Source organism: Mucor velutinosus (assembly GCF_035048745.1).
Source record: "Mucor velutinosus strain NIH1002 chromosome Unknown tig00001542, whole genome shotgun sequence".
Classification (NCBI taxonomy): Eukaryota; Fungi; Mucoromycota; class Mucoromycetes; order Mucorales; family Mucoraceae; genus Mucor; species Mucor velutinosus.
The window spans coordinates 895,836-916,451 of record NW_027041924.1 but is presented as its reverse complement, the minus strand read 5'-3'; the positions used below and the strand labels follow the sequence as shown (position 1 = coordinate 916,451).

The 20,616-nt window shown below is 41.2% G+C and overlaps 6 protein-coding genes across 6 annotated transcripts; 3 read left to right on the top strand and 3 right to left on the bottom strand.

The window, feature by feature from the left end:
- Positions 1–3,196: 3,196 nt before the first annotated feature.
- Positions 3,197–4,740, top strand: CLF1 (NineTeen Complex (NTC) component; the record flags this gene model as incomplete). Its single annotated transcript, XM_064824285.1, has 7 exons — positions 3,197–3,277; positions 3,343–3,492; positions 3,549–3,723; positions 3,774–3,832; positions 3,891–4,080; positions 4,135–4,535; positions 4,597–4,740. 7 exons carry the CDS (start codon positions 3,197–3,199, stop codon positions 4,738–4,740), a joined length of 1,200 nt encoding a protein of 399 aa, XP_064677221.1.
- Positions 4,741–6,080: 1,340 nt separating this feature from the next.
- On the top strand, positions 6,081–7,343 carry ATC70_004985 (uncharacterized protein; the record flags this gene model as incomplete). The annotated part of the gene is made up of 5 exons (XM_064824284.1): positions 6,081–6,246; positions 6,333–6,873; positions 6,927–7,078; positions 7,131–7,221; positions 7,280–7,343. The coding sequence occupies 5 exons, from the start codon at positions 6,081–6,083 to the stop codon at positions 7,341–7,343; spliced, it is 1,014 nt and encodes a 337-aa protein (XP_064677220.1).
- Positions 7,344–7,976: 633 nt separating this feature from the next.
- ATC70_004984 (uncharacterized protein) lies at positions 7,977–13,775 on the bottom strand (the record flags this gene model as incomplete). Its single annotated transcript, XM_064824283.1, has 4 exons — positions 7,977–11,405; positions 11,459–13,159; positions 13,230–13,298; positions 13,353–13,775. The coding sequence occupies 4 exons, from the start codon at positions 13,773–13,775 to the stop codon at positions 7,977–7,979; spliced, it is 5,622 nt and encodes a 1,873-aa protein (XP_064677219.1).
- Positions 13,776–14,002: 227 nt separating this feature from the next.
- ATC70_004983 (uncharacterized protein) lies at positions 14,003–14,962 on the bottom strand (the record flags this gene model as incomplete). The annotated part of the gene is made up of 1 exon (XM_064824282.1): positions 14,003–14,962. One exon carries the CDS (start codon positions 14,960–14,962, stop codon positions 14,003–14,005), a length of 960 nt encoding a protein of 319 aa, XP_064677218.1.
- Positions 14,963–15,128: 166 nt separating this feature from the next.
- On the bottom strand, positions 15,129–16,317 carry APA2 (bifunctional AP-4-A phosphorylase/ADP sulfurylase; the record flags this gene model as incomplete). The annotated part of the gene is made up of 6 exons (XM_064824281.1): positions 15,129–15,472; positions 15,531–15,626; positions 15,694–15,745; positions 15,809–15,954; positions 16,017–16,083; positions 16,168–16,317. 6 exons carry the CDS (start codon positions 16,315–16,317, stop codon positions 15,129–15,131), a joined length of 855 nt encoding a protein of 284 aa, XP_064677217.1.
- Positions 16,318–17,087: 770 nt separating this feature from the next.
- On the top strand, positions 17,088–17,417 carry ATC70_004981 (uncharacterized protein; the record flags this gene model as incomplete). The annotated part of the gene is made up of 1 exon (XM_064824280.1): positions 17,088–17,417. The coding sequence occupies one exon, from the start codon at positions 17,088–17,090 to the stop codon at positions 17,415–17,417; it is 330 nt and encodes a 109-aa protein (XP_064677216.1).
- Positions 17,418–20,616: the final 3,199 nt, after the last annotated feature.

The following is a 20,616-nucleotide window of genomic DNA, read 5'->3' as shown; positions in this document are numbered from 1 at the left end:
AACAAGCATATTCAAATATGACAACTATGCCCTGCTGCCATAGTTGCACAATATCCCAGATAAAGGATTCCATGCTTCAATAACAAACATCACACTTTAAACCATCAAGGTTACATTAAATCATGCTATGACGATAGCTCACCCAAGCCCATCAAGGTTACTCAAATCGACCCTTATGGCCAGTGCTCCTGCATTGATTACCACTTTAAATCAAACATCAACAACATTTGCCAGATATCGCAATAGCAGCACCTATTGCTCTCTATCATCACTAATCCTACAAGCCAGATGCAAATGTATAAATACTCTTCTTTTTTTACTCAATTCCAGGATCTTCAGTTCATTTTATACACAAAATAAAATACAGTTGATTTCTATTGTATTTTACCTTTGCTTTATTTTTTTTGTGAAATCTATTTAAACCTGATTTCACTGCACTCTGCAACAGACTATTATCATGCACGTTGCTCATGTATTCATTTCTGTTGCAACAACAACGAGCTGTTCTGAACATTCTCTGATGTTGTATTTGTTATGCTTTTCTTTGACTCATTGCGTATGAGTATTCCTTTTTTGCCTTCATACTCCTGTAGTACTACTGTAGCATGCTCTTTTCTTTTGTTCATTTGTTTTTTTTTATTATGTTTCTTTTGAAGCATACCTTTTTACGTTGTGTGGATGTGCCTATCCCTGAAGCTCAACAAGACTTTATCCGAGGCTAGGAGGTAGATAGGCTGCCTCCACTTAGTTATCGCTACTTACTTTAGTGATGATTGAGAGTCTCAACGCCAGAATCTAAAAGCTAGGTGGTGTAAGTAAGGCATGCTCTAGCACCTGGGGAAAATTTGATGATAGTAACAGCTATATTGCTATATAGCGGAGCTTAAAATTTTGCCTCACATCAAAACAGGGGGAAACCCTCGCAAAATTTTTTTTAGGTCAGCGGAGTTTTCAAGCAATTTGATTGGCTGAGACGTTGAGGCACCGAAAGGTTACAGCTAGTTGATTTCCTATTGATTTGTCATTTGTAATCGTTATGTGTTTGTAATAAAAGTGTATCCAAATAGTTAAATTTTAAATTCTTCTTCTTTATTTAAATGTATTACGATAAGGTGCAGTCATTTGATCTAGCTGATGAATTCGTAATAATAAGTCGATGATAATAATCAGTTGTCAACTGTATCTCAAAACGAAAGCAAAAAGCTTCTTTATTACAGGGCATCTAGCTTGCTTAAATATGGTAGACCCCTGGTCAATGACTACTACGTTGAGATAGTATATAAATAGCAGGCCACTGGGGCCTTATGGATTGTTGGTATAGCTTGTTGAGAGGCCACCTAAGTCGATATGTTTTATGTAGTGTAGGTGGATCTCGATATCTTGACATTAGGGAGATTGAATCTATTGTAGTTCCTGAGGCACCCGTGCACACACAATTGACTGGACTTGTAAACATAGATGTGATGCGATACGATAAACATCAGCTATGCTGCTACACTGTAAAAGGTGGCTTGAGGAGAAAGTGAATGTACCCTAAGATGCATGCTTGTATGCAACACTAGCATCTACCAAACAGCTTTATGCGAGTAACGTCCTTTAGATTTATTATATGAAGAAAGTTTTATAGTAGGTATAACAATACATTGGATATCAGTTCCTCCCTGCTGTACCAAATGCTCCACTTAACTTGTGTCGTTTATCATTAATTTTCAACATGTTTCAACTTCATGGGTTGCTACCGTTTGCTTCATAAAATTAAGTTCTGAATGTGCCAAGGTATTTTTTTTGTTTCGAGGTTTGGGCCATCCAAAATCAAGTTTTAACATACTGATGCTAGAGCTGTGAAAGCAGCATGTTCTTTTAGCAATAGGGCGAGAAAAATCATAGTAGTAGTGTAGTTGGATTAGGTTGGATGATGGTGGGTTGTTGTTCAGAAACAGATGATTTTAGAAATAATAAGACAATTCCGAGCACAGACCCACTATGTATAAAACCTATTGTAAGCTGTTAATTACAAGTGAGTACGAGTCATAGATTGAAATGGCATTTATTTGGAGTATTTTTATGATGGGAATCTAGTCTTCTAGTTCACTTCACCAGCCAAATTGCCGAAAAACTTGCTTTGACCACTGTAAATTTCAATTTGAGGCTTGAGAACCCGATCTTGGAAAGGAAGTATCGCAGATCGATAGCCAAACTAGGTCTCATTCTGTAGCGCAAACACAATAGAGGATCAAAAATCAGTTAATAGAGAAGGAACCTGGTTGAGCTGCCAGCTGTACCGATAGTAGCATCGAAACACTACTGGTTGTTTTATATCAGTTTCGCTACACTTTACTCGCTCAACTATTTGATAACCAATGTTGTAGCGACCGAACAACCGTTTGTATGTTAAGCAGCCCCTCAAAATGGACATACAATCGTTCTGATATGAGGTCTCTAGCATCAACATGGAACATGAAAAAGCTATGCCCGTCTTTGGTGAAATGCGTAGCACAACTTCGACCCTTTGTCAGACAATAGCAAAACAAGGTATGTTCGAGCTGTTTTTGACTATAAAGAGCTCCAGACCTTGTCTTTCAATTTGCGATTTGTAGTTATTCGTAATTGACAAACTGTAAGAAAGATGGGACAAGCAAGGGCAAAGTTGACATGTTTAATTCTCTGAGGTGAGTACGGGTATTATAGATTAATGAATGAATTACTAATGAGTATTTGTTTCTGTGCTTGTGCCAAACGTTTGATCCACAATAAATAGGATAGTAGAAAATAAATTATGCGTTCCTGTGGTAATTTACTGGCTTCGATTAGACGTCAAACACATGCCATGCCTGAGAGGCTTTCTCAAGTAAAACAGAGGGAACTAAATGCCTAATGCCAATATAAAACCAACCTTGCAGCTGTCTGGAAACGCCTCAACAAGAGGGGAAAGCTTGACGCTTATGACAGGTGATTTTAATCTAAAGCGCCTTACAAAGATGTATCCCATGGCTGTAATTGCTTGACGACATTGCTACTTTGAATGCTACTACAGATCATTTATAGTAGAGATATTCCCTATTCAGGCAATCATTAAGTTTGGTGCCCTATAAGCACCATGACTCCCCTCACACTCAGTCGTACATTTACCCCCCGTCAAATACAAATTGTTTACACTCTCTTTTGCATAAATCTCTCTATTATTTATTATAACACCATGAGCAGTATACTAAGAATGCGAGGACTAGTACCTCACTCTAGGCGAATTGTACAAATGGCCAATAGGCAAGCTATCAGAGTATGTATAGGGCTATGGATGGCTCATCGGCCAAGAACTGACGCGTCGCCCATGACACTGTGTAGGCTTCGCCATTAATGCAAAGAAGCATAGCATTCTATGGAGGCTATGGCTACAACAATGAATATGACAACAACTACGGAGGTGGACCTCAAGTTGGTTCAGGCAGCTCTTGGGGCTCAGGTTCAGAGCGTCAATCATTACCTAGAAATACAGTACGTTGGGTACAATGCGTAGTAGTTTGAGTGACGACTTACAATTTGGACTCTAGATTATCAAATTTGTGCCTCAACAAGAAGCATGGATTGTCGAACGTATGGGAAAGTTTGATAGAATGTTGGAGCCTGGTTTGAATATTTTGATCCCTTTCATCGATCGTATCAAGTATGTAAAGAGTTTAAAGGAAACCGCCATTGAAGTTCCTAGTCAAAGTGCTATTACCCAAGGTTTGTTCTGCTGAACATGGTATATGGGGCGTGTTCTTACGTCACTGTAGATAATGTCACTCTTGAATTGGATGGTGTGTTGTACTTTAGGTGTGTAGATCCCTTCAAGGTAGGTTTTGGTATATAGATGCACAGAGAGCGATGATGTGTATTTGACATGTATCCAGGCATCTTATGGTGTTGAGGACGCAGAATTCGCAATTACGCAACTTGCGCAGACAACAATGCGTGCAGAAATTGGCCAAATGACTTTGGATCGTACATTAGCAGAGCGTGCTCATTTGAATTCCAACATTGTTGATGCGATTAATTCTGCAGCAGAGGATTGGGGTATTCGATGCTTGCGTTATGAGATTCGTAAGGAGAGAGAAAGATCATAACATGAAACCATGTATTGATTATATAAATTAGGCGACATTCATCCTCCCTCCAAGGTGGTTGAGTCCATGCATCAACAAGTGTCAGCAGAGCGTACAAAGAGAGCACAAATTCTCGAATCTGAGGGTGCTAGACAAGCAGCTATCAACGTCGCCGAAGGTCGCAAACAATCCACCATTTTAGCTTCAGAAGCTGAAAAGGCAGAGAGAATCAATATGGCTGCTGGTGAGGCAGAAGCTATTCTCTTGCGTGCAAAGGCATCTGCTGAAGGTATTGAGCGTGTTGCTCGTGCCATTGCTACTAACCATGGCAACGATGCTGTTTCCATGACAGTTGCCGAAAAGTATGTTGATGCCTTTGGTAAGATGGCCAAGGAAGGCACTACTATGATTGTGCCTGCATCCACCAACGATGCTGCTTCCATGGTAACACAGGTCAGTGTTGACACAAATGTTGTGTTGGAGTGATAGACACTGATGACGCTTTTCAACGTAGGCATTGGCTATTTACAATACCATCAACAACAAAAAGAGCCCTGCTCGCCCCACGCCACCACCCACCTCTTCAGATGAGCCATTAAATATCGAGGAAAACATCCTTAGCACATTGGAGACAGATGCTTTGAACGACGACAAATAAATAAACATACATTTGCTGAGCAATCTCTTTATTTTTGACTGATCGGCCTCCTATTTCATGCTTTCAAAGTGCTATCCCGCTAATGAACGGCAATGTAACACATGCAATATATATATAGAGAAACTCAAAAATAAAAATGTGCAGTGTAAAAATAACAAGAATTCAGCAAGTCAAGTTTTATCAGCCCTCCTTTTATGTCCATTCTGCATGCGATGGATACCTGATCTTTGGTTTCATTTTACAAGAATAGAATCTCCTTAATTTATTCATTGGAATGTGCTACCACTACAAGAAGTCTATACTTCTATATAGCCATAGCAGTGATGTAACGACAGCAGTAAGAGCAAGGTTGAAGAGAAAGGCACTGCATAGAGTCTATCCAGAGTAGACGTATGTGCGTATAGTAATGCACAAGGATGTCCTTGTATACAACGAATGATGTATGCAAGCACTGGAGTCCTATACTACTACTGCTCCTAAATTGAATGGAAATGATTTCTCGATCAATTCATACGGTTGTTTCGAATACCAAGTAGCAAGACTATGACTATTTGATAATAGCTTGGTCAATTTAGGTGCAAGCTAATTTGTATACCATACATCCACAGATGCTTGTTGTTTGTCAAGGTGTTTGCTCTAGAGTTTATACATGTTTTATCCCTTGACATCCTCTTTCTCCCCCCCCCCCTTTTTTTTTTCATGACCCTGATGTCTCTGCTTGCAAGTCGAATGAGCGTTCATGAACGTATCCAACATCTCTGAGGGAACATATATTTAACTAGATTATCCGGTCATGCACTCATCATACACACCAGCATTACATACATGATGAATTATATTGGTAACACCTTGTCAAACATGGATCGTATATGAGAAAAAACCAAGTGTGCTCTGTAAACGTTTTAATATGGTTCACAAGGGACACATTGATTTAGTCTCAGTTTCACCGTTTAGGTTGATAAATGTAACTTGTATCTCTGCTTATTGCTGCTTACTCTGCGTAAAAGAAAGCATGATCTTTTTTTAAGGTTTCTATATAAAAGCTTGATTTGATCACTGCTGCTCTTCTTTTTTATTCTTTCTATTATCTTTCTTTTCATCTTTATTGAATGCTGAAGAGAACATAACCCATTTTACATATCCAATTCACTGCTAAACACATTTACACTCCTTATAAACCCAAACCCACTTGATCACCCTTCCTTTGCAACAACACCAACCTCTACAACAGCTTCTTTTATATAACGCAACTCCCCTTTCTCTTTACACACATATATCTAACACTGATTCTACATCTCTCTTCTCTATATATTTACCCCTGAATTTATTACCTATACGAAATGAGTCAACAGCGTACTATACCTTCTTCTTCCTCTGCTAATACCACCACTACTACTAACGAATTTCAACCATCTAATTTCAACATCTCTACCTATCCTGCTCCTCCTCCTCCTCCAGCACCTGTAGCCAAGCTTGATCTTCCTGATCAATCGATTGTATATCCAGGTAAGCATCAGGAACAAGGGCTTTGATGGTCCAAATTTTAGATCTGCCCATCATTTCATAAACATCTAATCCTGACTTTTATAAAGGTGCTTCATTTTACGTTTCTCCAATGACAACTACTCAACCTTCACCTTCTAATTCTTCTTATTACTACGACAGTCAGTATCAACATCAACAGTTTATTCAGCAAAATAGTCCTGATTCAACCTTCATGTCGTCCTCTCCACCTGCTCATCCACCTTCTCATCACCATCAGCCCACTAGAATTAACACTTGCTCGCCCTCTTCCATCATGATTCAAGACCCACCCATGTTGGTTGCTTCTTCCTCTTCAACCACAACAACATCTACCATGTCTTCTTCGTCTGTGGATTTCTTGAATGAGGCATTTGCAAAGGCAACTTCTTTACCCGAATCCTTTTATCCGGAATTCTTGCAATACTCAAAGGAAACCTACGAGCAATCTACTGGCGGTGGCCCCAATCGTAAAAAGCAAAGAAGATGTGCTGAAAACAAGGATAATGATCAAGCCAAGTTCGAGTCGCAACCTCAACAACAACCTCAACAACAGCAACAACAACAAAATGAAGCTGAAGGTGAATCTGATGAGAATGAAGAACATAACAGGTACACCTGGATAGTCATTCCATCTTGAACATGTATTTATCTTTACACTATAGCAACTTGACCTCCACCGAGCTTCGAAGACAAATTCACATCCAGTCTGAGCAAAAGAGAAGAGCTCAAATCAAGGATGGCTTTGAAGAACTGAGAAACGAATTGCCTGCCTGTTTGAATAAAAAGATGAGCAAAGTTGCCTTGTTGCATCGCAGTAAGTACACATCAACTACCTTGTGTGTATATGTCTACTCACAAACAAAAAGCTGTTCAACATATTCAGCATCTAAAAGACACTCAAATGTCCATCTTGTCCGAATTGGAACGACTTGTTCATGAGAACGAGCAACTTCGCAAGTAAGTTGCTATCTATTTGTAACGAAAAGAAAGATACTAATCAAAAACGCACCTGTAGATTCCAAGAAGGTGTCCTTCAGAAACAAGCTTTGGAGAACATGTACACCATGACAAACATGTAAAACTACAAATCCATCAACCATTTCACTCAATATTTTGCATTCATCTCGCATTATCGTTTAATTATTCCGTTTTTCTTTACTACTAATAGCTCTTTCTTTTGATAATAATACTTCTTTCTCCAATAGATTCCATCTTTTTTTTTTTTTTTTTTTTTTTTTTGATACACTACTACTACTTTTTTTTTTAAAAAATAAAATTTCTCAATTCAAACAATCTGTAACTGGTACTACAGTAATATATGACCATGCTTTCGACATATTGGGCAATGTGCTCCAGGATATGGCCTCAGCACAAACGCATAAAAAGAAGCACTTTCTTACTGTGAAACACATGGACCATGATGTATTCAATGAGTGGTGTTGCATCTTGGACGCATATTTCCTTTATACAGAGTGAGCATATATTGTATCATCTATTCATGAATCGAGCCGAGAATCTTTATTAATTCATAAATCTGTATTACAATGAAGCTATATATGTTCAATCAATTATCTAAAGAGGTAGCGTACAATGTGTTTCTTGACAGATAATACCACGATAGCAAATGATGAGTAATCTTAACTTTATATATTCAATTTATTAAAGTAAAGCTATTTATATATGTACATGTGTATTGACTAGATAATAAAACGTCAATCCTTCAACGACGGACTATGCAGCGTATTAGCATTGGTATTTGCATCAGTGGTGTTTGGTGGTGAGGAAGCGGAGACCGTGACAGTAATGTTGTGAGTGCTACCATGATGTGCATTAGCACCAGGAATATCAATTACACTAGACGAGTTTCCAATGGAAGGTGTTGTTGGTGATGTTACAGTAGAAGCGTCATTTGTATTATTTCCCTCTTCAGTAGCCCCTGTTCTGTTGGTATCCACTTGGACGATGGCACCTGAATTTTCATAGACCCAACAAGCGTCCGAGCTATCAGGATCAATGCCTTCCATAAAATTGGTCTTCGTGGTCTCCCAGAATTCAGCCAGCCATTGCGCATCGCTACAGTGCTCAATGAACTTGAGTCTCAGGGCATCGGGGTGACACAGCTGCGATGTTGGTTGACGCCGGTTGGCGATGAGAGCAGGTGTATGGTTTGTGTACAATCGATTGTTGACCCAATAGAAGCCTTGGCAATCAGGTCGGATTTGTACAAAAGCGACGCCTGATCGATGGATATATTGATCGTATTTGTACACTTCCTTGATATAGGAATATTCCAAATCCACGCCTTCTGCCTTTGCACGTTCAAAGTTAAAGTCAGCTTCTACGTCTAGAACAAACATTAAATGGCGTACAAGCGCAATTTCATAAAACTGTGCAGGTACATTGATCTTGGAAGCGGCGACAAGTTCATCTACAGGCGGTGGCGGACATGCCATGGGGATCGGGACAGGGCATTGAAATGGATTGTCGTTCTCAGAGTCCTCGTACGCCTGGTCGACTGAGCCCTCTACCAGTTTAAGACCGCATCGCTCTGCCTGTCTGCTCCAGTTCTGAAGCAGCTCTTGCACTAATTGCGCTGTACATCCCAGCCAATTCAGTTGAAAGTGGTAGCAGTTATTGGGATTGTGTATTGTATCGTAGTGTAAGATGGCAGTCTCTCTTCGGTCGCTCTTTTTATAAGGGTCTACATCAATGATCATGGATTTGGACATTTCAAAATCAATGCGCTTGGGAGACATGCTGGAGTGCGTGCTGGGCACTTGGCGGAGTCCGTTGCTGCTACTGTCCATCTCCTTCTCCTTGATGGGTGTTGTCACTGTTGAGTTGGTAGCGGAATCCTTCCGAGGGCTTTGTTGTTGTTGCTTGGAAGATTTTCTGACCGCAAATTCCTCATTGACATGGTAAAAGTAGTTGCCATCCAGGAAGCTATGTCGCTTGGTAGCCGAGTGGAACAAGGGCGGTTTTCTTTGCATCAACGAGTTACCAAACTGCACGGCCTGCTCTCGTGTCGTGATCTCCTCAATCTGTCCTATAATCCAGTCCACAAACTCTGTGCCCGTAAACACATCACTAAACATTCTAAAATGCCAGCGACGGTCCATGATCTTGACACCGCCTTTTGGATCCTGCAGAGCAATAGCAATGTCTTTGGACCGTGAATCTCTGGTCAAGCCTTGCCCAATGATGATGGAAGACAAGATGTTGCCATGAGTCGACTTGGATTCATGCAGAGACGCGGGCAATGTAACTCGCATTGCATCACTCGCCACGTAAGCCGAGGGATCCATGGTAGTCAATTTGACGCCTAGATCAGAGAAGCCAATCTCCTTTTTGCGACGCTTTAGTAGCTCTTCTCGTTCTTCAGGAGTCAGCCATTTGGCCTTCCGGATGTTTTGTATCCAGGCTTCAAACAAGGCCAATCGTTTTTCTTCTTCGTTTAGATGATCGTGCAGTGCTCCTGTCAGTGTGATGTTGGTTGGCAGAGATTCACGCGGTATCACGATAAAGCGAGCTCTCCAGAAGCGCAAGTTGTCTGTCAGCTCCTCTTGATAGCCAGCCACAAGATGGTCCAAGTAGTTCCATGCATACAGCAAACTGGGATAGCTGAATACCACGTTCTTTGGGCGGTAGGTGGGCATGTTTTTTGGCCACACAGCACATTTGTAGTTGCTCTTCCCTACATCAAAATTAATCATGCGCACATAGCGACGCACTTCCACATTTTGGCCAGACGAATCAAAGGTGAGTTGATGTACTTGATGGCCCATGGACAGCCACCATACCATGTGTTTCCACTTGTGATTCTCGCTGTCGTCCTGAGGTCCTTTTCCACCCACAGTGGGGATATGGTTGGCACCCACAGGCGTCAGTTTCGTATTGCCGCCAATCGTCATGGTTGTCGCCAAAGTAGTGGTTGCATTGTTGCCGCTGGATGGACTGCCGCTCCGTGTGGCCGTGGTGTTGTTTTCAATCTCTTTTCCGGCATTGGCAGCAGCAGTGGCAGCATTTGCAATGCCAGAATTACTCATGCCATCCTTGTTGTGTACATTGCCAAACCCACCCAAGACAGAAATCAGACTGTCGCCCTTGACAGCAGCCATTTTAGCATAGGTAGAGCTGTTTGTATTATCCACAATGATCTGGAAGCCTTGTGCTAGTCGTTGACTCAGCATTTCAATCAGCAGATTCTCTGTCTTTTTGTGTTCAGACAAGTTTCTGTCGCCTGCTTGATACAAGTTGGTGTCTTCACTAGCAGAGACAGTGTACATGTAGTGATTATAGCGACGCGCTAATTCTTCGTTGGAGGGGAAATAGTCTGTGGTCAATGGTAAGCAAGCAGGTGTCGCCAATGATTTCCAATGCACCACGGGACCGTCGTACTCTTCTGCCTTGGGTAGTGCGTGCTGCCAGCGACGCAAATGAGACGTAAACAAGTTTTGATTATCAGAGGGATTGCAAGGGTTAATCATCATGTGTTTGAATGGGTTGTGTCGGCTCAAGTTGTGAGAAGGCGAGGATCGATTCGCTGCATTGGCACCACCAAAGCTGGTGCGCATCAAATCACTGTTGCCAGATTGCTTGTGGATGGATGGAAGACTGCCAGAGACCATGCCTTGACGCGGTGAATGGTTCAAAGGCTTTCGACTGGCGTCTGAACGTCCGCTGATACCTCCCTTGATGGGTACTGGGTCCACTGTGCTTGAGCTCACTACTGCAAATTCATCGTCCTCGTTGCCTGCTTGATTGTTTATCTGTAAATGCTGAGAAGGCTGCTGTTGCTGGGATGGCTGTGTCGACTGCTGCTGTAACTGCGACGCTTGTTGTTGTTGCTGATGCTGATGTGCGTGCGTGTTGTGATGCTGATTGGAGCCAGCCATAGCTGCAGCCATGGAGCTATACTTTCCATCTGTGCTGTTCATAGTGCCTCTGCGAATGGATCTAAATCTCGATGCAGTGGCATCGTCTCTTGTAAATGTAGGGGATGCTTTGAAGGGATCCAGGATGTTTCTGTCGTCTTTTCGAGGAGGTAAATGGTGGCTATCAAAAGGACCCTTACCGCCAAACTGCTGTGATTGAGAGAGCACAGAGGGGATGCGGCGTTGATCTCCCGTATGATGCCATGTCTAATAACCGAGATTGAGTATACACATGATCCTTTACTAGCATTGATACTTACTGTCGTTGATTTGTGCCTGGCATTTGCATTCTGCCATAATTCATTGCTGTCGGATCTCTCAGGGCCATCAAATGAGTTTTTGGAAGAATGAATGGGCTTCACTGATTTAGCAGAGCTAGGTGGTGGGCCTGCCGTTGTCACCCGTTTGCTAAATCTTGGCTCAGAAGATGTTTTGAACAGATCGCTGTCGTACGTTTCATACAAATTGCTCGGTTTCTCTGCTATGCCATTGTGTTTGTATGGTTGAGCAGCGGCACCAGTGGCAGGCGTCATTTCGGTGGTAGCAAAAAAAGAGGGGCGTCTAGCACTGCCTGTGATGTTGGCAGACCTAGAGAGATACGTTTCTCCATTGCTGGTATAAGACTTGGTTTCTTCGCCAGTGCGCAATTTGTCGTTCAAACTGCTACTGCTTCTCTGCTGTCGAATGGTGTGGTGGTTTTGACTCGATTCTTTACTGGCCAATGCCGCTCCATCTGTCAAATAAGGCACAGAAATACCACGAATATCATGCTCCATGATGCCCATCATCTGAAGTTCGTACATCTTGCACCTTGTTTTGAACTTGTCCTGTTTCAAAAATCTGCCTGTTTCATGATGGTAAAAGCTACAGTCTACCCAGTGCGGGACAGCATAATACGCTTGCGTTGCAGCGTCGTCTGAGTCTCTGTACAGTGGATCCACAAAGCCAATCTTTTGGTTTGTATTGGCATGGAGGGCAGGTTTTTCGGGGGAGTTGCCTGTCATCAATGGCGGCTTGCCTAGTCCACCACGAGGCACTAATGTGTCTGTGACAGGGCTCACAGTGTCAGCTTCTCCAGTCAGAGGTGCATCCATATAACACATCAGAGGTGTGATGTGCAGTGGCAGCGGCGATAAACACACAAGATCCATAGCAATGCCGTTGTCTGTCATGCGTTCGTTGGTCAATCGCAGCAGTTTCTTGTTCACCCAGAATTTGCCTACACCCGGTGTAATGAGTATGATGGAGAGACCTGTTCTCATCAAATCTCTGTCCACAAAATGCTTGTCAAAAGGGTTCAATGCCAAATTTACAGCCTCCAGCACATTTCCCTCGTAAGCCATCGAGATCTGTCCGCTCACCACTTTGCGTCCCTCTTCTGTTCTGAGCAGCACATTCGGCTGAAAGTTGAGTTGCTCCTTCTTCAACGGTCCTATCACCGACATCCAGTCGTCTGTTGTCTCCCAGTCTGCCAACACCTTGTAGAAATCCTTGTAATACCTTCCATCTGCCGCTTGGTTGATCAACGGATCATCAATCTTTGTCTCGTAAAACACTCGCGTAAACAGCACAATGGACACCACATGGTTAGTGCCTTCATCTTTCCAGCGAGTAAACAAGTGCGGTAGAAAGTTACTGACAGCCTTTTCAAAGTAGAGTTCGCCATCTTCGTCGAATTCCCACATCTCTCTAGACATTTGGATAAACAAAAAGTACTTTGCAGAGGCAGATCGAAATATCATGCGTGTGGTCTCTGTAATGTATCCAGATGTCATTTGTTCGTCGTGTGCAAAGAGCCTTTTCACTGTTGCTTTGATGGATCCTGCAAACAATATCTTCTTTTCGTGGTAGACGCAGGTGCCTTTGAGGTTTTGCTGGAGTCTCCACATGTCGCTTCGACCGAGGTATTGCTCCTTGAATGCTAATTCGACATGATCCAGAGCTACTTGCAAGGGATCAATCTAGTATGGGCGTGTGTGTGTGTGTGTGTGAGTTGTGTAAATCATGCAGTATTTCTGACAACGCACTCACCAACTCCACAAAGACCTCCTGTCTTGATCTCAAATTGAATCTATCGGCAATATCCTTGGATATAGACAGCTGCGATAGTGGGAATAAGGATAGCTATCCATCAATCAAGTGCTGGAAACCTACCTGAAGCTGTTGTTGTTTTGCTAGGCTCTCTTTATCAACAGCATGTCCTTTGACAATGACAGAATCCAACTGCTCCTGATGATGGTCTTCTGCTTGATTCAACATGGATTGCTCAGTTTGCTGTGCTTGTGTCTGTTGCTGTGTCTGCGCCTGTGTCTGTTGCCCTTGATGGTGATCATGCTGTTTCTTTTGGTCTTGCTGGTCACTGCCTGTATTCTGAGATTGCTGTTGCTGTGGCTGTATGCTATTGCTGCGAGGACAGTGGATCCTCAGCAGTTGGCCATCGCGAAAGTTGCTGAATATCTCGGGATTGACGACAGCATCATGATTGTACATGGCTCCAGGATCATGGATCCAGAGCACCACAGGCTTTTGGGACAGTAAAAAGCCCCGGGGTATCGCACTATGAGTTGCTGTAGGCATAAAAAAGATGAACAAAAGAGAAGAAAAGAGAGTTTTGTCAACGGGATTTCAACAAACAACATGAAAAGCACTGACTTCCAAACTGCTTGCTATTCGACGCTTGCAAATCAATCCATGCTTCTTTGCCTGTTATGCTCTAATGTCAAGTATCTGCACTATCTGTCTACACATCAACAGCCAGCTACTCAAACTACTCTAAATATATATATATATATATATACTTTATTTTAAACATCGGAAAATAACGTGGAGCTAATGACAATGCCAATCACCACAAAAATAGTAACCACAGTAATGATGCTCACAACCAGCTTATTGCGTCGTTCTCGCTTACGCAGCAAAGCTTCAAAATCGATATGTGTACCCACCAGCGTCTTCTCCAGCAGATTTAAATTGTCGTCAATCACATAGACGGAATCACCTTCCTTGAGTATAACTGGCCATCGACGTCTATAGCGTTCAATCACGATGTTTACTTCATTTCGCATTTCTGATAGCTGAGCGAATGTGATTGCCAGCAGCCGCAGATCCTGATGTATGTCTTGCACAATATGCATGATACGTTGTGTGTCTTTATCGTTCTTACGGATTCCCCTTTGCATCAGTATCTGCACAAACACAGACGGACAGTCATCGCCAGTGGAGCTGATGGCTCGCTCCAGATCAAAGGCTGTGGCGTGTGGATTGACTGATTTGATTTGGTTTTCAAACAAGACCGAGGTGAATCGCTGGCTCTCCAATGTGATGTTGATGTATTTCTCTAGCAGGTCCTTGTACGATCTGAGAATAATCTTGAATCTCTGATTTCTCAGGTCAAGATCTGATAACGTTGGCTTTGACGGTTCAATGGTAGCGATGGTCTGTCGAATGTAGTTGAGACGATCATTTACGAAAGCTGTCTGCTTTTCTAGCACACGTCTGTTGTTTTGAGCTGTATTGTCAATGTCAATGGCATGCTCATAGACTTCTTTTTGCGCCTCCTTGATCTTGTTCACATGCTGATGGCTCTCTTCAATATTGAACATGATATTGTCAGAGAGTGTGACATAGTTGCTGTAGTATCTGGCATCCAGTACCTGACTGCCTGCCCTGGACGGAAGTTTTGTCTTGTGCTCCTCTTTAGGCAAGGTAGTAGTGATGTCTAAAGGTGGATTCAAGGGCTGTTTTTCAATGTCAAATTCAGGCATGGCTGTTGTGTATTGTTTAAAGGGATATAGAGTAGAGAAAAAGAGGAAAGAAAGAGATGAAATATAAGCTTTGAAGCCATCTCTCTTAGTCTACGCACATACAAATGGTGCAAACGAAGCGAATTTATTTTTAACTGTTTGTGAAATTGGGCTTAGTATTTTCACTCTATAAAACTCTATCAGAAGCAGCAGCAGCGTCGTTGTTACACCACAAAGAGGCGTATTCCTCACTTGATTCAACCAAGCGGATAGCCTTTTCTAATCCATATTCAATCTGATATCCTAATAGGCCACCGTTCTCCTGATGTGTGCTAGGTGTGCCATCTAGGTCGTCGTCTTGCTGGATAGCCTTGTTCACAATCAGAGGTATCCGTAAAACAAGTTTTGCCATCAAAACAGATAATGTGAGTCGGCGCCACACATCAAAGTAAGATAGATTTCGCAGTTCGTCTTGTAAATCATACAAGCGCAATAACTCACACTGAATGATGGAGTAGTACTTTTGTGAGGCTGAATATATGTGTGTCAATCATGCGAACCATACCGCAGACTCAATAGCCAGACTTACTGGTTAAAATATCCCTGATCTTTAGAAAGCCCACTTCTGCAATCGACAAAATATCGTCATTGATGTGAATCAGTCTATTCGTTTCATTCATGGCATCTATGTAGTTCACAGCGAAAATTAGTTGCTTGTACGTTTATAAATATTTAGATCCAAAGAGCCTCACGAATCACTGTGCGTAATGTTTGAAATTCCCCTTCCATGATTTCAATGTAAAGCTGCTTACACAAACATAAACACACAAGTAACTTTTGTACATGTCCTCACAGTGTATCTATTACCTGCCGAATGACTTGTTGAAATACGTCCACTGCGTTGTCCTCGGAGCAATAGGTGGTATAATGATCTAATCCAGCTGATCTTTGGTGTGTGTCATAGCTCAACTTTTTCGTTGGTTGACTCAGTGTATTGTATGCTGCTGATAGTACTGTATAGGGCTCATGTTGAATAAACTGTGGCATTCAAGCTGCATAAACTATCATAATTCACCTTGAAAACTTCTGGTTGCTCTTGGATAAGGTGGTACGAATTTATCTGGATGGCATATTCTACTTTTCTATGTGTGCGACATGGGTCCAAGCATGCATTAGCATGTGTTGCCTCACACATAAGCACCCGTCCAAGCAATGTTATTAAATACCTGAATGTAAGCTCTGCGAATCTCGTCAAAGGAAGAATTGTCTGGTAATCCCAATGCCTCGTAGTAATTGGATGCTGATAAAATGTCCTCGACTAGATTGTACTTGTCCTCCTTTTCGTCGGTAACTATGGTTGAAATATGGCTGATCATACGATAAGAGAGAAGATATGTATTTATGAAAGCTAAAGGAATAATAAGAAACTATAATATTTTTTATGTGTTTATTTTGTTGTTGTTTTTTAATTTATTCAAAAGTAGAACTGGATCAAAATAACCCATCAAATGCAGCTATCCTATAGTGCACATTGAATAACTCCGAATTGGCCATGCTCATGATCAGTTCTGTTTCGTTTGATCAAAGGAGCAGCTGTACCATGCAATTTGTATAGAGTTGTTGGCAACCTCAGAAAAAAATTTCAGGCGGTAGACCCCATAAGCTCGATGCTTATACAAATGCCTAGACTTCAATGCAGTAGATCAACATCCCAAATGTACCAAATCTCGGGATTCTTGAGTTCATGTAGGTTCTCAGAATGCAAGCATAAACAGAGTCGCATATGCCAGCATCACGAACGGTTTCGTTGGTGTGTATATTGCATGCTCTGGTTTTGAGCAAAGTGCACCATGTATCTAAATAACAGACCTCTATCGCATCATTAGCCATGAGTTTCTCGGGAATTTAAGCAGTAATTGCAAAAATTCAAGCTTTCATAGGCATTGATTTGGGTGCAAATCTCCCTGGATGTCGTATTTACTGACCAATGAAGGTAAACAGCTGAACTCAGTAACCAGAAAATGCATTGGAAGATCGCAAGTAGTGGCTTAGAGCCTGTCGAGCATGAATTTAAAGGTTTTTTTTTTTTCTTTTAGGAGATGTCCCAAATCGTCTTGTCATCTCACATTGTATATATAAAACCACTATGGGTAAATCTGCCAAATTCTATAAACGACCATCAAAGAAAGAAAAGGAGGGTCTTGCTATTAAGAAGCTCATTGAACCTACAACAATCACAAAAAAAGGTAGCAAGGATAACAAAAAGATCCATGTCCCAGCTTCCATGTTTGCCGACAAAAAGAACAAGGATGTTGCACCGCCAGCAGCAGTAGATCAAGATGTAGAGATGGATACAGACGAAACTCCCAATACTGCTCAAAAGAGCAAGAAGGAGAAGGAGCCAGAGTTACCAGACTATGTGGATTTGTTCTCTGGAAAGAAGACCTTCAAGAAGATTCCCAAGAAGAGAAAGTAAAGCTCAACTACTGTCTTCCGATTGTACATTATCATTACATTACATTGTAGCAGAACCTATTACTACAATAAAAAAGCAACATAGACTCATTATCGTTAACTTGAATACATGGAATGGACCGTAGATACCGTTACATCTCATGAAGATCCATGAAAAGCGTCAAAATCAATGCATGCTGTTTGAATTAACAAATCTAGCTGTAGCTTCCCAAATATCAATTGGAGAGCACCTTAGAGTATATCGTGGAATGGGGCAAGGTTGATGAAGAATGTAGATCGCTTTTGCGTGAATGTGCACCATACTGATTGCAGTTAATCCGTCAAAGATGCATTGAAATGTCGCTAATTTACGAAATGTGCTCCTTGAATTGCGTCAAAGTGGCACTTTTCGAGCGTTTTGAGCACTCTAAAAGAGGCCGAATTGTTGCTTTGGATCAGTGCTTGCATGCTGTTCATATTTCAGCAATTTTTTTATAAAATGATTTCAACTCGATTTTGGCCCATTTTGCCCTTCCTATCACTAAAGATTTTCGTCAAATTTTACCAAATATCCATTTTTGAGCTGAAAAACTTTTCATTTTTCTATAATACATATTGGAACAAAATGATCGTAAGGCGCCTCTTTTTCATTTGAAGCGTTCATATTTTGTGTTTGCTATCAGATCTTTCGACTTTATGCCTGAAAACTGACATTCAACAATTTGATTGCTGGCTCCTGCAATTTTTAAGCTATGCGAAAATAAAAAATACCATCGTGTAGAGCACTCAATTTTACATTAGTCGTTTTAGAGCAAGTGCTTGAAGTTATTAGATGGAAGGTGTTGAAAGAATCCCTGAAAGATCAAAAAAATCTAAATTTGGCAAAATTTGATTCTGGAATCCATTTTTCTCTATTCATACTTAAACTCCGCATGGGCATTTCCAGGTAGCCTTGAGCCTGCTCAGCATCGAAAGGTCTCTCCAATTAAATGAACGGTTAAATGCGTATACAATAGCTTGTATCAGTTTTTCTCAGTGCACAACACGTACGATTTATAGAGTATTGACAAAAAAAGTTGGCCAAAGTGCATCAAGGCGAAACGCTGTTTGTATAACGTGCAATGATGATATGATGATCATAATCATGCTGGACAAAACAATTTGACGCAGGCCATTCATCCTGCTGTGGAATTTCCTGGTGCCAATAATTGAGGAAACATTTGCTCAGAGTTATGAAGAATGATGCAAATGAGGGCCAAAAACAACAAAGGAGGAACATGACACAAGAAAGAGGATTTGAATCATGTTTGAATGATTTGATAATCTTACATCAAGCTATGACAATCAATACATGTTACAATATTGGCGCGCATAAACAACATGAAACATGTAGACATGGATTTATACAAATTAAATTTTGCGTTTGGTCAATCATTCCCCAGTTATGTACAAATGAACAACAAGATGTGAAAAAAAGTATTAGCAAGACTAACCAATTTGAATCATTTTCTCATAAGACGATAAAAAGAAGGTCTGATTTCTCTCCTACATAGGGTGTAAAGTGTAACATTTTGCTGCTTTTTGCATGTGTGTATACGAAATGATGATGATGATGGAAACAAAAGGGTACCAAACCATAGAAACAAGCCTGGGATCTCGGCTGCATGGCATTAGGGTATACATGTAAAGAGTTACATTTATAGCAGCAAATATTGAGATGTAGCGAGCCAGTTACAGCGCAGAATCTAGTTTCTTTAGATAAGATAAATAGATACATCTATGATGGGCCCTCTCACCAGTGTTTGTTTGAATGGTCCGTGTTATAAAGTCAAGCGTTTTATATCGAAGGGAAAAAAAGCAAACCTTAAAACACTCAGGGTATGCCGAATTGTGCTCGCCAGCAGAGCTTCTCCCCCTCATTTACGTGAGAAAAATGTCATACAAACACTCGTTTTTGTGGGGTTTTTCCTTTTTGCTGATCGACGTCGTTGTTGTCGTCGTCCTAGTTATCGTCGTCGTGCTCTGGTGAAATCTCGAATTACAAATACTATAAATACAAGACGAAATTCCTCTCTTCTTTCTCTCATTCAACAACATTTGCTTTTTTTTTTCTTTATTCAAATCACACATACACATGTCTACTCAATCTACAGCAATGGTGCAGGCGGTGCATCACAATGCAAATTCAGGTTGTTCCTTCTGTGGAGATACTAGCCATATTGCATGGTCCTGTCCAAAGAGAAATCGGCCCAAATGATGAAATATCACAGTGCAAATCTATCCAATTTTACTTGTTCCCTCCTTAATTCTATACAGTTATCCGTCATCCAATCAGGCTTTTGATTTATATCACCCAATCGATTGTTAAATAAAGATTGCAATTGGTTTTCCATGTCTTGTTGTTGTTTGTTGCTTAAGAGAAGAAAGGTGAAGCTAAGTAGCATATGATCAGATATCCAAATCTGAACAAGATTGAGTGTTCGACTGCCAAGGCAATTTGATTTAGCCTCCCATTCATCTAATTCATCCTCGGGATCATCCGTGATTAAATGCGTTGTATAAATGACAGGATATTCAAGGGCCCAACCCGTAAAAGCGACAAGACATGTTGGTAGAATACTAGAGTAGTATACCAATTGAGACGAATGGATGAAAGGAACGAGTTTTTCCTGTAGCAAGGCAATGAGTTGCATAGGAGGATCCGTCTAAAAAAAAAAGAGAGGGGGGGGGGGTACATTACGCTGAGATACATGCTTTACCGATGCTGATGTATGATTGCTTACTTTGACAGGCTCTTTTCCTTCGACTGAAATGTAGATCCGCTTGGTTGGCTCCTCTAATGTTGATTCCAGATGTTGTTTCAGTCGATATTTGTTACATAAAAAGGTAAATCTATCCTTAAACTGCACCAATACGAGTGATTGACAAACTAAAATCTGGTTTTTGTTGCGGGATGTTAATAACCAAATGTCAAATTTTTCGTTTCCTTTCGTTTGTGTACCTTTCTTAGTCTGTTCAATAGCAATGTCGCTTTTTTCAGGTCTAGATAGGCGATATCCACCAAATGAGAGGCTCTGTTGTAAATGTCTAATTTATTACGGCAATTTTGTAATAGATCCACCTTAATTACCTAAGTCCAATGGCTACACAAATTATAGCTTCACATCCGACGTTAATTAATCAGTGTTGTGAAGGGAGACGATCCTGTACCTTTAGTGAGT